Source organism: Hemicordylus capensis, chromosome 4, assembly GCF_027244095.1.
Source record: "Hemicordylus capensis ecotype Gifberg chromosome 4, rHemCap1.1.pri, whole genome shotgun sequence".
In the NCBI taxonomy this organism is placed as follows: domain Eukaryota; kingdom Metazoa; phylum Chordata; class Lepidosauria; order Squamata; family Cordylidae; genus Hemicordylus; species Hemicordylus capensis.
This window is the reverse complement of record NC_069660.1, coordinates 72,224,377-72,241,165: the sequence shown is the minus strand read 5'-3', so window position 1 is coordinate 72,241,165 and position 16,789 is coordinate 72,224,377. Positions and strand designations below refer to the sequence as shown.

The window sequence follows — 16,789 nt, the reverse complement described above, 5'->3', positions numbered from 1 at the left end:
GTTCATCATTTAGTTAAAGCTATGAACTGGTCTATAAAGAGCAAACTAGTATGTTAATTTTGCCTTATTGCTCTTGTCACATTTATCACAAGCTTCATATAGGTCAGTATGTTGTTCAGAGCTTTTGGAATGCATTCTGCAAAAGTCTTCTGTTGCCTTGCGGATTCCAACACATTTGAGCACTTCAGCAGCCCACATGGCTAAAATGCTGTGGCAAGGCAGCACATTTGTAGTTAGAATGGTGACCATCAGCATGGAAGCGTGGCAGCCTCTATTGGATATAGCACAGATCGAACTTCCAGTCTCCATACTACTCAGTTCTGATGTGCAATCTTTGATGAAAATATTGTAACCATAGATCTGAAATCCAGCTTTCGGCTTCCTCAGCTGTTATGGTAACCATGTTGGTTAATCAGTCTCTTAGTTAGTGCTGCCACTGAAGTTCAGAATTAACTGGTTTAGAATATGAATTTTCTCAGTTTTTGATGCGCAAATATATTTCTTGCTCTAAAAGTGTTACTGTACTTGGAAAATGAAAAACGCAAAATGAAATTATGAAGAGTTTATGTGCCAGATTTGTGATCATTGGACTAGGGACTCAGTACTGATAGATGCTGGCATTTCAAACTCAGAGGTTAACTATTTAACGCCTTAATACTGTGTTGATAAAACTATATCCTGATTGCTATAACTGACTAGAATTTTTTAAAATGGCATGTAGTTTGGAGAATAGTGCCTTTGCGTCAGAATAATTAATTAGCCTAGGATTTTTATTTTTATTTTTTAAAATCTGGGATGCTGTAAGGGAATGTAACATGTAAATGTCACCTTTAAAGCAATGCACAAGCTCATACCTATGTGAAGGGGTAGGCCCTTTTAAAATTTTATTTTATTTTATTTAACACATTTTAATACTGCCCAAAATGCAAGTTCTCTGGGCGGTTTACAACAAAACAATAAAAGAAACCCAATAAAAAGATTAAAACATTTCAACAATTAAAATTTAAAACATTTCAACAATTAAAACAATATCTAATTAAAAGCCTGGGTGAACAAATGCATCTTGACCCGTCCCCGAATAGCCACCAGACGAGCTGGTGGCAACTGCAGATGAACCTCTCCAGATGATCTCAGTGGGCGGTGTGGTTCATAGCAAATACCCAGGGCTCAAGCTATTAAGGGCTTTATAGGTTATAACCAAAACCTTGTACTTTGCCTGGAAACTTATCAGCAGCCAGTGTAGATCTTTTAAGATAGGAGTGATACGGTCTTTCCGAGATGACCCAGAGACCAACCTGGCTGCCGCATTCTGGACTAACTGCAGTTTACGGAGTTTACAAAGTTTACAGCTTACAGTTTACAAAGGCAGACCCACACAGAGCGCATTGCAGTAATCAAGTCTGGAGGTGAGTGGCAGATGTACTACTGTTCTGAGGTCATTTATCTCAAGTAATGGACACAGCTGGTGTATCAGCTGAAGCTGATAAAAGGCACCTCTGGCTAAGAATGTGCAAACGGTCCAATGGTTCGCGGATTCGGCAGTTACATCCGGAGGTTGAGGGAGTTTGGAATCAAACCGAAACATGCCCCCCCTGTTCCATCCAGACCGGAACTGAACCGCTGAACAAAGTTTGCAAATTGTTTTTTTAAATGCCTTAAAATTGCCTTTAGCCCCTTCGGGGGGCTTCCTGTATGCCGTGGGGGGGGAGGTGTCCATGAAGGTTCCTCCCTGCTGGCCTCTTAAGTCACCACTGCGGCCCGGGTAATCCATTTATTTTGGCCCGTTCAGGCCTCTGTAGTGCATGGCGGTGGCCATTTTGGCCACTGCCACGCATGCGCAAATGACCCCCTGTGAGTCCTGGCATGATCCATGGCTGCCGTGCATGCGCAAATGACCTCTGTAAGGCCCTGGGTCATGCCAGGGCTCGCAGGGGGTCATTTGCGCATGCGCCATGGCCCGGGTAATCCATTTATTTTAGATTGGCACTGCTCCCCAAGGTCAAAGAGCTGGCAGGGCAACTGGAAGGGGAAACAGCTAATAGATTTCTGACTTCCCATCCCCTGTAAAAACGCGCTGACCTGCCAACTTTACTTCTTCTATTCCCCACCACCACCGGAATAGCCACACCACAGTCAGTGGACACATCCCGTCTCTCCATCCCCAGACAAACCAAGACACATCTGAAAAACCCAGGACCCAAAAACAACAGGAGCCAAAAAAATACCACCTGGCCCTCACCGCCCCCCAAAGTGGCTCCCCAAAAGGGGTGACTCCCTTTGGTGTCACCCCACCGGTAGCAACCCTGCCAGTGGTGGGCCCACCGCCACAGGGCAGCAGACCTTTTATAAGCCCAGAAAGATGGCTAAACTAGGCAGCCGATCCTCAAGGACTGCTGACTCACTCCCTCTGGCCCTGATCGCACACAGACTCACCCACAGGGCAGCAGCCACAGCCCCACACATTAGGGGGCACACAGGCTGGCAAGTTGACAACAGCAGACAGCAACCACATGAGCTCTCACCACTGGTCTCTGGGAAGCAGATTTCCCCACCTTTCTTTTTTAGAAAAAAGCACAACACACCCATATCACCACTTCCCAGATGCGGCTGCATTTGTGCTCCGGAAGGACAGAGTTAATTGAAAAACTCACACTGTAGCAACAGGCACTTCCGTACAAGAGAAAACTGCTGCCCATTTGGCAGGTGGCAGTGCTGCCACCAGTGGAGCTGCTTTCCCTTGTCTCAGTCTTCCCAGTCAGTATTTCAAGAGTTCTATGTGTCAAAGAAAGGTTACACACATTCATGAAAAACTGAAATAACTCAGCACTGACTCACTTAGTGGCAAGGCATTCTGCTTTCAGGTGACCAGGCAAGTCATTTTTATATGCATTCCAGGAGCATTTCCAGATGGGGCATTTCACTTGGAATGGAGGGTATGCATTTGCACATTGGCCAGATTCATGCCGAAGTCTGTGTGTGATACTGGGAAGCACTTCACACATGATTGGGGTTTTTCACTATGTGTTTTAGAGCCTAGCCCAATTTATGTCCAGAGTTTTTTAAAAAAATTACTTTTTGTGCCTTTTTGTTTTGTTTTGTTTTTTGCAAATTTGAACTTGTAGCAAAAACCCTCAGTAACGCCTGCTGTCTAGAAATGCTCTTGGTGTGGTACTAGAAGAGCCGTGGAAAAGAGAATATTCAAGATACTTATTTACTAACAGTTAGTAAATCTTTTGGTTGGTAAAATGTTAAATTATCTTGCATTTCCTTGAAAATCTCTAAAAGGCATCTATGCTGAGCTATTGATGAGATGCAAAGATATTTATATGTCATTGAATTATTAGTGATTAAATGAGAAGTCAATTATCATCTAAAAATCTTTCATTCAATTGCCAGCCCCAGTAATAACACCAGAAACTAAAGGGTAGGTTTATTTTGATATTGGCTTAGTGAGAGGAAAGTTAGCATCAGGCAGAATAATTTATTTTAGTGTTAAAGATGATTGTACAACAGATGTAGATTTTTGATTCATGAAAAAGGTGGGAGATCATAAAAATATGAGATATGTTAAAATAATGGGTATCTAAGCAGGAGGAGTGATCATTTTAAATGCAAGTATACTTTTGTTAAGTCCAGGATACTCACCAGCTTTATAACTTGTACTCTGGCAGGATTTTTTAATTATCCCAAAAATCTGCTGCAATGATGCAACTGTGTTCCTCAGGTCAAGCTGAGAGTAACTGATGTCGCTCATGGTATATTATCCCTTCCTCCTAGGAGGGGTTACACAGGTGTAGAAGAAGAGAGAATAGTCTGCCTTTTGCAGGGTAATTCATAAGCATTCCCAAATCATTGTGTCTTGATGAAAATTAATTATATATTAAAATAATAAACCTGTTTTGGGCCTCTTCCAAATTAAAAAAAAAGTAGAAATGTTGCTGATAAACTCCCTCATTCCGGAGACATTTTGCCTTAAAATAATTCCAGTATAGAGGGTGAGGGGGAATGGTAGGCCAAACCAATATTTGTTTTCCTGTTTTTAGACACAGAGTTGTGTGTGTGTCTCAGAGAGCCCGTTCTTCCAACATTGGCCAATCTGGCATGAATGATGTGGAGGGAGCTGTTAATGTACAGCTCCCTAGAGTCCAGTTCAGTGAGCATAGCTGAACCAGGTCAGGAAAAGTGCAATGCACGATTCTTGCTTATATTCTATGGACATTGTGATCTTGTCTTGTCTCTTCCTCACCACAAGGGCTGCAACATCTTGAAAACGTTTGTTTTCCTTAAGCCTTTCTCTGGAAGCTAAGATCTGTTACTTTTGGAAGTCATCTGGGGATGATCTCTTTCACTATCAATTTTCCATGACAAATAGGTAATTTGAATCCTCCCTCATGTGATGAGATATGGGCATTTACCACACCAGCGTTTTAATGGCATAGTCATGCCTCACATCACATGACAGTAGCTTACAGGTCCCACAGTATAATGCTGGCATGCAAAACTACCCGTGCCACTTCAGGGATTTAACACATGGCAACAGTGCTGCGCAAGAGGACAGGATTGCACTGGAAATAATGGCCTATTTCACAATCACAACATTGGGAATAAGGGAAGTCACACACAAGAGGTGATTGCACAAGAGGTCAATAGTTTTGGTACTGTCCTCCTGTGCAGCACCATCACCACATGTATTAGAGCCCCGCGGGTGGTTCTGCAGTGCCTGCATGACCCTGTGAGGCATGCAAGCCAGTGCAGTGAAGCAGCATATTCATTCACTTGAACTAATTTCAGAAATTGTCAGGTAAGCTGTCAGTCTTGCCGCCAAAGAACAACTGGAGAGCATGACTGTCAGAAGACGTTATGACTGTCTCCCATTGAAAGTAGTGGAGACTCCCATATATTTATGAGTGGTACTACTACTTAGTCAGCCACCTAATGGCGCAGCGGGGAAATGAATGGACTAGCAAGCCAGAGATTGCCGGTTCAAATCCCTGCTGGTATGTTTCCCAGACTATGGGAAACTCCTATGTTGGGCAGCAGCAATATAGGTAAACCCCTCCTGTATTCTACCAAAGACAACCACAGGGCTTTGTGGTCGCCTCGAGTCGACACAGATTCGACAGCACACTTTACTACTTAGTCATTACTTTCTTTGCATACAATCTTGTGATTTTAAATGAGTTTCTGATTCTGGTTTAAAGGCAAACTATGGTTAGCAGTAATAATAATTTATCTGACTTGGGCATTATGGTTTCCACAAACCAGGAATTGCAGGAAGGACCTTCTTTGCCACACCACCCATTGAGATCATCTGAACAGGTCCATCTGCAATTGCCACCAGCTCGTCTGGTGGTTACTCAGCGATGGGCCTTCTCTGTTGCTGCCCCGAGGCTTTGGAACACATTTCCTGCTGAAATAAGAACCTCCCCATCTCTTATAACTTTTAAAAAGGCAGTCAAGATGCATTTGCTCACTCAGGCTTTTAATTAGATATTGTTTTAATTGTGTTTTTAATAGTTTTGAAGTTTTAAATTGTAAATTGTTGTAATGTTTTAACCTTTTTATTTGTTGTTTTTATGGTTTTGTTGTAAACTGCCCAGAGACTTGCATTTTGGGTGGTATACAAATGTATTTAAAGAAATAAAATAAAATAGGTCTGAAAAGGTTGGAGATCACTGTATCTTAAAAATAAATAAGCTTGCAGCATGTTTCCTGACGTACAGGAGTATGGAGCAAGGCTGCTAGAATACATGGCACTCTGGAGCTCTTAACACCTCATATACTAAGCACTGGATATGCACGGTAGCTTCCCAACACAATTTCTTAGCTAAAAACAGCACCTCTGTTCCCCTCTCCCCTTACCTGAATAAAACAATATATTCAAGGTATGATCCTCAGTCCCGTTATCTAGCTCTTTCTCAACTGTTTTTCTTTTACCTTTTTTCTCTTGAAATTTTTGTTGATTGGTTTTATTGACCATACTTTTGACAGGTATTGGCTAGAGCATATTTCTGTGCCAATAATCTCAATCCTCTGTGCTTTGGACTGACGGAGAGCCTTCTGGAAGACTACGGAAAGTAGCCTATGAACAGCAAATAGTCTGTGAATCCAGCCCTTTCTCTTCATGCAGGGCTCTATGTTCTAGTCACTATAATTATATGTGTGGGGTCTGTCTCCTTTTCTCCCTGTCTGCCTGCATGTAGGACCTCTTGTTCTACTGAATATAATGATGGGTCGGAGGCCTCTTACTTCCTGCCCCCTGCCCCCTGCCTGGCTGTGACTAGGCCTTGTTGTTACCGTCAGTGTAATTATGGGTGTTTGGTCTCGCTCCCTTCGCTTAAGGTGTAATTTAGTTTATATAAAGTGTGGTTCCACCCTCCACCCCTCTGAAGCTGCTGCACTCCAGCTGCTTGTCTTGTGTAAATGGTTGCTATTCTGAGTGCCAAGCGGGAGCAGGAAGGAGCACTGGGGGAGGGCGGAAGGTGAGCAGGTCTGTGGTGCTCAGGAGGGGGAGAAGAGGGTCTCAGTAGGAGTCTTGCCACTGATTTCATCCCTTTGTGTGCGTGTGATATTCTGTCCTTCCCTAACAGCCCACTTCAGGAAAGCTGTAAAGTGCCTCTGTTGTGGCAAGTTTTTTGTCTAGATCAGGGGTGTCAAACTGAGGCCCTCCAGATGTTGCTGGCCTACAACTCCCATCATCCCTGGCTACTGGCCATGGTGACTGGTGATGATGGGAGTTGTAGGCCAACAACAGCTGGAGGGCCACAGTTTGACACCCCTGGTCTAGATAGTTCCTTCCTTTGCTCATGGTTTACTACTAATATATATTTCTGCATAGTATACAGCAGAAATATAGGATATATCCTTGGAAATGACACTGCCTTTCCCCCAGGACATGCCTGTTTTGGTTCCTGCCAGCGATGTGGGACCAGCATAGATCATCAGCATGGGCTAAAATACCCTGTATATCTCTAGACTTCAGGAAGTGGGAGTGCTGAAACTTCTGCTGCGAACTACAGTATGGGAAAATAAGTATAGAAAGCAAGTATACCAAAAACAAAGACCCCAGCCTTTCCATGTAAACCACTTTGAGAACGTTTGTGTTGAAAAATGACATATAAGTAGTAGTTGCCGTAGTCATAGTCTTTGAGTGATTTGCAATGCATAACAAGTAAGCTGCATGGCTCTGGCACAAGACAATAAGTGTGTAGATGCTGCAAGCTTCAAGTTTTTCCTTCTGGCATTTCATCCATTCACCGTTTGTCACTAGGGAGATAGAGTTGCTCCTCTTTTTTTCCTTGCCGCGTTCCTGTGCCTTTGACAGTTATGTGATGGGCAAAAATTCAGCAGGTGCAGCTTTTACCAGCATAGAAGTTGAGGAAAGCTGGACCTATTGTACAGAAAGGCACTGCATGCCAAAAGAAAAGTAGTGATGATAAATGGATTTTGCAAATAAGATAATTTAATTCTGACTGTCTTTGGCATCCTGGGATTAATATTCCATTTTCTCTCTTCTGAAGCTCTTTCCTGATGTGAAATAGAGTTGGAATGAAATGGCAGATTACTCAGGGATGAACCTAAGAACAGCCCTGTTGGATCAGGCCCAAGGCCCATCTAGTCCAGCATCCTGTTTCACACAGTGGGCCACCAGATGCCACTGGAAGCCTACAGCAGGAGTTGAGGGCATGCCCTCTCTCCTGCTGTTACGCTCTTACAACTGGTACTCAGAGGCATCCTGCCTTTGAGGCTGGAAGTGGCCCTCCGACTAGTAGCCATTGATAAGACCTCTCTCCTCCATGAAGTTATCCAAGCCCCTCTTCTTTAAATTTTTTAATGAACACGTCTAGTTTTAACAGCAAGCGGATGCTGTCGTCAGAACTCTTTCTTTGCTTTCAGGCCAAATTGCAGGAAGACGGAAGGGCTTAATTCAAATTAGTTTAATCACGTGAATAGGCCTGCTGTCTATTTACAGAGAAGAATGGGGCGACATTTGTGAATTAATGCTTTCCACATTACCTAATTAATGCGGGGGAGGTGGATTCCCTGTTTCTTCCTTCACAGTCACTAATATGGCTTACAAATGCATTGGTAGAGCTTGACTACTCTCTCCTTGCACAATGCCTAACATACATAGGAATTATTCCTTTTTCACTCCAACAGGGTAGGGTAGTGAAAAGATGTTAATGGAATATATTTTACTTAATACAGCATAATTCTGTAATTTCAGTCATTATATTCCTGCTGTTTATCAGCTGAGGACTGGCCTGAAAATGCACATTTTCCAAGGCCCTAGGCAGCAAGTAAGCCTGCTCTCTTAAAGTGATGCTCATGTCAAAATTGTCTTGTCTATTTCAGGCCAAGATGCAAACTTGTGCCCTTCCTCAGTGCTGGATTCAGCGGTAGTATCAACAACTCCTAGTTCCCCTACTCCCGCTTTTTCTTCCCAAAGTCAGACCACAGGTGTGAAAGAGGAAAATCCATCACAACATGCCACATCTCGATCCGTGGTGAATGGAACAGCATCTTCCAAGGCAAAATCTGAAGGTGACTTTGCAATAGCAGCAGAAACTGTGACACGTAAGTTTTGTGCTCCCTTTACTCTATTCTTGTTCCTCTTTCCTTTTTTAAATCTTAGTTTTATTAGATGTGTACACACACACACACTCTCTCTCTCTCTCTCTCTCCCTCCCTCCCTCCCTCCCTCCCAAGGCATTCTGCTTTACACAAAATAAGTTGGAGTATAATTAAAAACTGGAATTGGTTAAAAGTATTTAAAGTATTAAAAAACAATTAAATGCATCAATGTAAATATCATGCTTTACTTCCAATTCATGAATAAATGGTTGCCAACTCAGTGAATGTTTAAATCTTGGTTGACTGTTCCTTGGTCTCGCAAGTTTACCCAAATTAAACATTTAAGACAAGTCAAAACAATAAAATGGTAGGAGTTAAAATGGTGTATTTTGCTATCTTGATTATTTTGCTTAACCATCTTCATCCAGAACTGTTTTACAGCAGGGCATAGCCATTTTGTATGCAGGAAATTGGCAGAGGGGAAATTGCATCTCCAACCATTATGATTTGTAATTCATAGATCTTATTCATGTGGAGACAGGCACCAGCAATATAATGTATTATTTTATTTTTATATTTGTACATACGGACTTTGCTGCTCCCAGTAAGAATATCTTATTCCAGTTGCAGTCATAGGTTAGGTCAGACTGCTGGGGCATCTAACTCAGTCCTGACTACACTGACTGGCTGCAACTCTCTGGGGTTTCAAATGGGTGTTTTCCAGTCTTACATGGAGATGTCAGGGACTGAACCTGAACTTTTGAATGCAAATCAGATCCTACCGAGCTGTGGGTCCATAATTGGGCGATGTATCGATTTTTCCCCCTTTTGAATACTATTGAATGCTTCCGAAACTTTCCTTGTAATAATATGTTAATATGTTGATGTTCTTTTAGTAGAAAGAACTACAGTTATGTTTCAGACAGCATTGAATATAGAAATCGGAAGAATAGCCAACACAGGATTATAAACACAAATTTGGAGTAGGCATGTGTGCCATCTGTGTGCCAGCCTGGATGATGTGAATCATCAGGTGGAAGGACATATGACTGGGCAGTGCAGCCTGCAGGCCCATCACTGATTGACAACTGAGGGGGAGGCCGGAGGATTGCTAGGCTAGGCAGTGCAAATACCACCAAGAGGCATCTACACAGGCAATTTCAGTAATCAGTACCAGCGTAAACCAACTGTGTAACTGAAGGCTACCGCAGAGACACACCTTAATAATGTTCAAAAGATTCTGTCTTACCCACCTCCTCTCCACTGCCACCATCCTGTGGCAGGTGATGGTACGTAGGCAAGCCCTCCAACTGAACCAGGCTTAGGCAAACAGAGATGGGATGTAGGAGGTGGCTGGTGAGGTATTGGTTTAGGGTGGGCTAGTGTGCATAAGCAAGAAACAGAATGCATCTTGCAGGTCTATGGTGTATGTAGATTTCAGATATGCAACTCTTTTGGAACATGGCCAGTCCTTAGAAGTAAAATTGATACATGTTAACTGAGGTAGTTGTGTATCTCAGGTTGTTCTCCTAAGACAGCAATTCTGTCTAAGAAATTCCTGGGCATTTTGACTTTACTGCTTCACTAGGTCTGCAATATTTAATGAGGAGGCTAGATTGATTATTTTTTTTTATGTACCCCAAATTACTCAGGCAGTGGTTAAAAAAATATTAATTATTGTAGTATATTGTGGTGACTCCTGACACTCTCCACCTCTCTTTTCAGTCCCACTCTTTATGGCAGAGCCTAAGTTGAAGGGGAATGGGTTGTCCTCTCCTGTTTCTCCTTCTGCCAGACATCCTTGCACCATGGAGTCTGGCTTTTCCCTGGAGGCCCCAGATTTGCCCTCTGCTCTGTCTGCCTCATCATCGGCCATCGCCTGCCTAAATAGTGAGGCACATGAGGCACATCCGCCTGAAGTCCCCGCCCTTCTGCCCTGATTCTGCCCTGATTTTTCCCTTCCCCTTTTCTGTTCCCTTCTTTCATTCCACTGGTTCCCCCCCCCCCCACCGCACTGTTCTGTCCTCCCTATTCCACCCATCTCCCCTGCCCCCACTCAGCTGGCTGCATGGCTCTGTTTTCAGCTGGCTGACATCATCCAGCCACACTGAGAGCCCTGTTACTTCTGCTTGCTCTTGCTGGCCGGAGATCCACAACCCGTCCCTGCGTCCCACACCATGAGTCTCTCCTGCTCCACTGGGGCTCCACCAGCCAGGGAGCTTGGCATTTTGGGCACCTCTTCAACTGGCCAGGTGAGCAGGGCAAGACTGTTGGCCTGACGTAAAGTACTTAAAAACAAACAAACTGGGATGGCCAGTGACCTCTACAGGAGAGCTGTCTGGAGGAGAGCTGGTCTTGTAGTAGCAAGCATGTCTTGTCCCCTTTGCTAAGCAGGGCCTGCCCTGGTTGCATTTAAATGGGAAACTACATGTGGGAGCACTATCAGATATTCCCCGTAGGGGATGGAGCTGCTCTGGGAAGAGCATCTGCATCCTTATATGCAGAAGGTTCCAAGTTCCTTCCCCGGAATCTCCAGATAGGGCTGAGAGAGACTTCTGCCTGCAACCTTGGAGAAACCGCTGCCAACCTGTGTAGAGAGACAATATGAGCTAGGTGGACTAATGGTCTGACTCCGTATAGAGCAGCTTCCTTTGTTCCTAAAATGCCTCTTCTAAGGCTGTGCCTGTTAAGAGATGTGTGGACATTTTCTATCAATGGTGTTGTTAGGCGACACAGTAGTCCTTCAGAACTATTAATATGCAGATTGAATTAATTGATTGATTTAAAACACACATGATTAATTGACTAAGGTTTCTGGGTTATAGCCCTCCTCTTTCCACATCTTTTTAATTGTGTAAGCAAATATTTGAAAACACACAAATCATACCATTAAAATAATCCAAGAGCTGGGATTTCTTATTGAGTGTATGCATGGTGGCAAACCCAGGTGAAACATACAAATTACTGTATTTCTTTAAGGAACTGTTCACTCCACATACCAGAGATGATAAACCTACTATAGTTTGTTTGGAATCTTATTCCAGTGTTTAAAAGGAGGCAATTTTGCTGATTTTGCTTATGGTTCTTGATGTGCTCTCTCTCACCCTCTCATTTACTCCAGCCTCTGATTCACTCTTCAGTATGTAAATTGTGGCTAAAGTGAGTTCAGGAGTGAGAATTCCAGGATCACTGACTATCTAAACTGTCCATGCTTTGATCTAGGTGTCTTAAATATTTGTGCTGGTTAAATGTAGCACCTCGTATGCTATAGAAGGCCTGTAGTTCCAAAGCACCATTTACCTAATATCAGTGTTATGAAAAGTGGGCTCAATATTGAAATTGAGACTAGCCCACATCTAAGCAGCATCATTCTGAAGAAATGCTGATTCAGGTCTTGGGACATACATAGATCAGATTTGATGAAATGTAGCATCAGAAACCACGATAAGGGCCAAAATTCATGTTGCATACATATGCCTATAATGGTAGCCCATTGGCCCCTCCTTTTGCTATTGAAGCAGCTTTGGGAAGGTGCAGTTGAAGGTGTAAAAGCAGGAGGCAGGGAAAGGGCAGAAGCACCTTCCATGAAATGGAAATCTTCAATTTCTCTGTCCCAAATCACACCCACCCTAAGCAGCTTATCCAGCGTTATCCATTACACACAGTTGTGTGTAATTTAGTCCTCAATACTGACTACTTGAATGTAGGGAGTTTTAGGGCTTTCATCCCTAAAATCCTACAAGAATTCAGTCTAGATCAGATTTTCCTGTTGGAGAAGAGGAGCAGGAGACTTGGGCAAGATCTCAAACTTGCCTGTTGTGCAGACAGATATGTAGGACAAAAGATGACTGGAGAAAGGGTACTAGAAATACAGTTGCAATGAAATTGTATGCAACTGTGAGACCACATGCTTGCCTCTGAGCATCTGGTGCTGGGCTGCTTGCCTGTTGACATTCTGCACTTATGAGTCACTCTGCAATCATGTTGCACCCTCTGTGAAGAGCTTTCAACAGCTATGTTCCCAGATGTTGCACTGCCTTCTCCCCCCCGCCCCCCGCAATAGACTTATGTGCACACATATTCCACTCCCTAAGGTGATTAGTCTAAAAGAAAGTAAGCAGAAGATTTTTCTTTGTGGCAAATATAAAAACTACCTAACCCTAACCATGATCATCATGATTAGATAGTGACATTCTTAGCTGGAAGTACACTCCCCACCTCCGACTCCTTTCAGTCAATCTAACCCAATAGCCTTTGGGATTCCACCCTGCCCCTCTTGTGTTTTCTTTTTGCTTATACTTTCTTCAGTTGTAATAGCTGCGCTGAAGCATATATGCAAGGTTACTGTGAGGGTGAATGCGCTGAAGCATAACCCCTGCTAACTGGCAAAGAGGCACCTTTTAATGTGGTGATTCTCTTTATTTAGCAGGGAGAGAGTAACTGGCCCTATCCACCCCCAGCACAGTACCTCCGGTGACTGTTGCTGGTGTCTGTCTTACGTTTCTTTGAGATTGTGAGCCCTTTGGGGACAGGGAGCCATCTTATTTATTTATTATTTCTCTGTGTAAACCGCCTTGAGCCATTTTTGGAAGGGTGGTATAGAAATAGAATTAATAACAACAACAACAACAACAGTGAAGAAGATGCACTTCAAATGGTCAATAACGAGAAACTATTCAACACCAATGAAACAAAGCAGGCCTAGAAGAAAGAACAAGTCAAGAACCAAGCAGAAAAATGGAAAAATAAGCCACTGCATGGTCAATATTTGCACAATATAACTGGAAAATCAAACATCACCAAGACCTGGCAATGGCTTAAGACTGGCAACTTGAAGAAAGAAACGGAGGGTTTAATACTGGCTGCACAAGAACAGGCACTAAGAACAAATGCAATAAGAGCAAAAGTAGAAAAGTCAACCACAAACAGCAAGTGCCGCCTTTGTAAAGAAGCAGATGAAACCGTGGACCGCCTAATCAGCTGTTGTAAAAAGATCACACAGACTGACTACAGACAAAGGCATGACAAGGTAGCAGGGATGATACACTGGAACATCTGCAAATATTATGGGACTTCCGACTACAAACAGACAAACATCTGCCACACAATACACCAGATATAACTGTAGTCGAGAAGAAAGAAAAACAAGTCAAAATAATCAACATAGCAATACCAGGGGATAGCAGAATAGAAGAAAAAGACATTGAAAAAATCACAAAATACAAAGATCTACAAACTGAAATTGAAAGGCTGTGGCAGAAAAAGACCAAAATAATCCCAGTGGTAAATGGTGCCCTAGGTGCAATTCCAAAAGACCTTGAAGAGCACCTCAACACCATAGGGGCCACAGAAATCACCATCAGCCAATTACAAAAAGCAACTTTTCTGGGAACAGCCTATATTCTGTGACGATATCTATAATAGCAAAAACATTGATAATAAAATTCAGCCATCCCAGGTCCTTGGGAAGGACTCGATGTCTGGATAAAACAAACCAGTCAATAACACATTTCTGACTGTGTAAATAAATAAATAATAATAATAGTAATAATAATATCCATAGGGGCCACAGAAATCACCATCAGCCAATTACAAAAAGCAGCTTTACTGGGAACAGCCTATATTCTGCGACGATATCTATAATTATAACAGCAACAACATTGACAATACAGCCATCCGAGGTCCTTGGGAAGGACTCGATGTCTGGATAAAACAAACTAGTCAATAACACCTGTCTGACTGTGTAAACAACAACAACAACAATAATATAATTAATATGAATGGGCTTAGATAAGATTCACAGGAGCAGCTGTTGAAAATTGGTCTTTACTTCTGTCCCTGTTCCTTTGCTTTAACCTAGAGAACAGGAGCAAGATCAGTGAATGTTGATACCTTAATGGTGACTGCAATTAATGAGCAATCAGGTACCCAGCAAAAAGCTTTTCTGCCGAATAAAAAAAATCAAAATTAAAAAGGCCGAAGGATAGTAAGTTACATTGGGTGGAATGTTGGGTTTGGATAGAGAATATCTTGACTGAAATCTCTGCTCTGTCTTAAAGTTCATTGAATCGTCTGACAGCTTATTTTATCAATCAAACCTACCCCACAAAATTACTGGGAGGGTGAATGAGAGAAAAAGCTCTCAGGTTCCTTGTACCTTGAAAATATTTCATAGAATTTTACTTGGTTATCAAGTATGCAGTGCACTGAGCAACTTATTCCTGAGTATACTATATACGTGTGGAACGGAGTATAATTGTATATGTAGCATGTACAAATTGTGCCAATTGGCTGCAAATGCATAATTCTTGCAGCTGGTGACTGCAAAAAAAGAAAAAAATATATATTAAAAGCTAGCAGATCTTTTCCCACTAGCATGATTGATTCCAGTTAATCCTCCCTCCCACTTGCTTGCTTATTTATTTATTATAAATAATTTCATCCTATCTTTCTATGCATAGAATGCCCAAGACATGTAGCAATCTGTTAATACTAATGACAAGGTTAAAAAATCTTGGCATCTATCAAATAAAATACCAGTTGGAGCAAAAGTAAAAAGCAAAAGATAAAAGCAACCACACCACCCGCAAACAGAATAAAGTCATTCGCTCAGACAGTAGTGACTGAATACCTGCTGCAGTAAAAAATGACAACAAACATTTATATACCATGCTTCAACCAAAAGCCTCAAAACTATTTCTATAGAAAAATAAATACATAAATAAGATGGTCCCCTGTCCCCAAAGGGCTCGCAATCTAAAAAGAAGCATATGGCAGATACCAGCGACAGCCACTGGAGGGATGCTGTGCTGGGGTTGGATAGGGCCAGTTGCTCTCCCTCAGTTTAATATAAGAGAATCACAACTTTAAAAGGTGTTTCTTTGCTGAGTTAGCAGGGATACCTGCTAAAAAATGTTTCACCATGGTGTTGAAAGGCCATGAGAGAGGGAGCCAGACAAACAGAAGGTCATTCTACAGCCTGCGTTTGACTACAGAGAAGATACTGTCCTGTCACCGAATGCACATCAGATGTTGGGATGCATGGAGCAGAGCAGATGACCAGATTTTGGGGGAGTCCTTCAGGAGGAAGGAGCTTGTTCAGTAATGTCCTAGGCTGCTTTAATTGATTTGTTTATTATGCTTGTTTATGTCGTTAGCTGCTAGAAGTGAACAATAGCAAGCCACCGTGCCCACTTCGCTGTCCACACCCCCACCAGCCTCTTGCCACCAGCCTCGGCAACTGAAATGTGCTCCATGGGAGTGTCGGGAACTGCTTGGATTGTGGCTGAAAGCCACAGACTCCTTATACAGCTTTCCCATGTGGCAGACTGCTGAGCTACTGCAAAAGTCTTACCTAAAGCTCCTAGATCTTGAACAGGCCTCTCAGCTGGGCTAACTATTGGATTCTTCTTGTACAGAAAGGATATAAAAGCTTCATCTTTGGACTAAGGCCTTACCTCAGTATCAGGGTTTTCTTGATTTGATGTGTAGTGTCTGCAGTCCCCACTTACGTATGCAGCTTCAACCCCTGGCACTAGCTTCAACTCTTGCTTTGCTTCCTGATCCTAGTTTGTCCACTTGCCTTTGACCAACTCTCAGCTTTCTTTCTGATCATAGTTAGTCTGCTCAGCGACTTGTGGTTCTGACCTTAGACTGTGAATTATTCAGTGGTGTTGCCCAATTCTTGACACTTCTTGATGTAGGAATTGCACCTAAATGTGTACATGCTTTGCCCCACCCCGGCACAGAATATATCTTGATCTTAGGGATGTGCATGGAACTGGCCCGGCCAGTTTGACCATTGAATCGGGCTGAAACAGTCTGTGGGCCGGCTTTGGGGGGTATACAAGTAAAGGGGGATTCCCTAGCCTAGAAGGGGGGGATGAGAAAAGGGGGATTTCTGCCTTTTAATTTCCAGGCAGCGGGGACAGCGACAGAGAGATCAGCAGTGGGGGCTTGTTCAATGCCCCCCTGGCCTCCCAAATGACAGCCTGGGCCAGCTGTGGCCTGGTTCAGGCCTCCACACATTCATGGAGGCTCAAACCAGGCTGAAGCCGGCCCAGGCTGTCATTTGGGCGGCTGGTGGCGGGGTTGGAGAAGCCACTGCCGATGTCTCCGTCCCCACCTGGAAATTAAAAGTAGACATTTCCCTTTCACTCACCCCCCTACTCCTTATACTAGGGAATTCCCCTTTACTTGTGAACATAAGAACAGC

The 16,789-nt window shown here is 43.0% G+C and overlaps 1 protein-coding gene across 1 annotated transcript in view; it reads left to right on the top strand.

Annotated features, from left to right (window-relative positions):
• The window catches only part of MDFI (MyoD family inhibitor), a 75,526-nt gene that overhangs the window by 39,613 nt on the left and 19,124 nt on the right, over positions 1-16,789 (top strand). Inside the window, exon 3 of the mRNA XM_053242832.1 lies at positions 8,356-8,577. Within this exon, the coding sequence (XP_053098807.1) occupies positions 8,356-8,577 (222 nt within the window). The remainder of the gene's footprint in view (positions 1-8,355; positions 8,578-16,789) is intronic.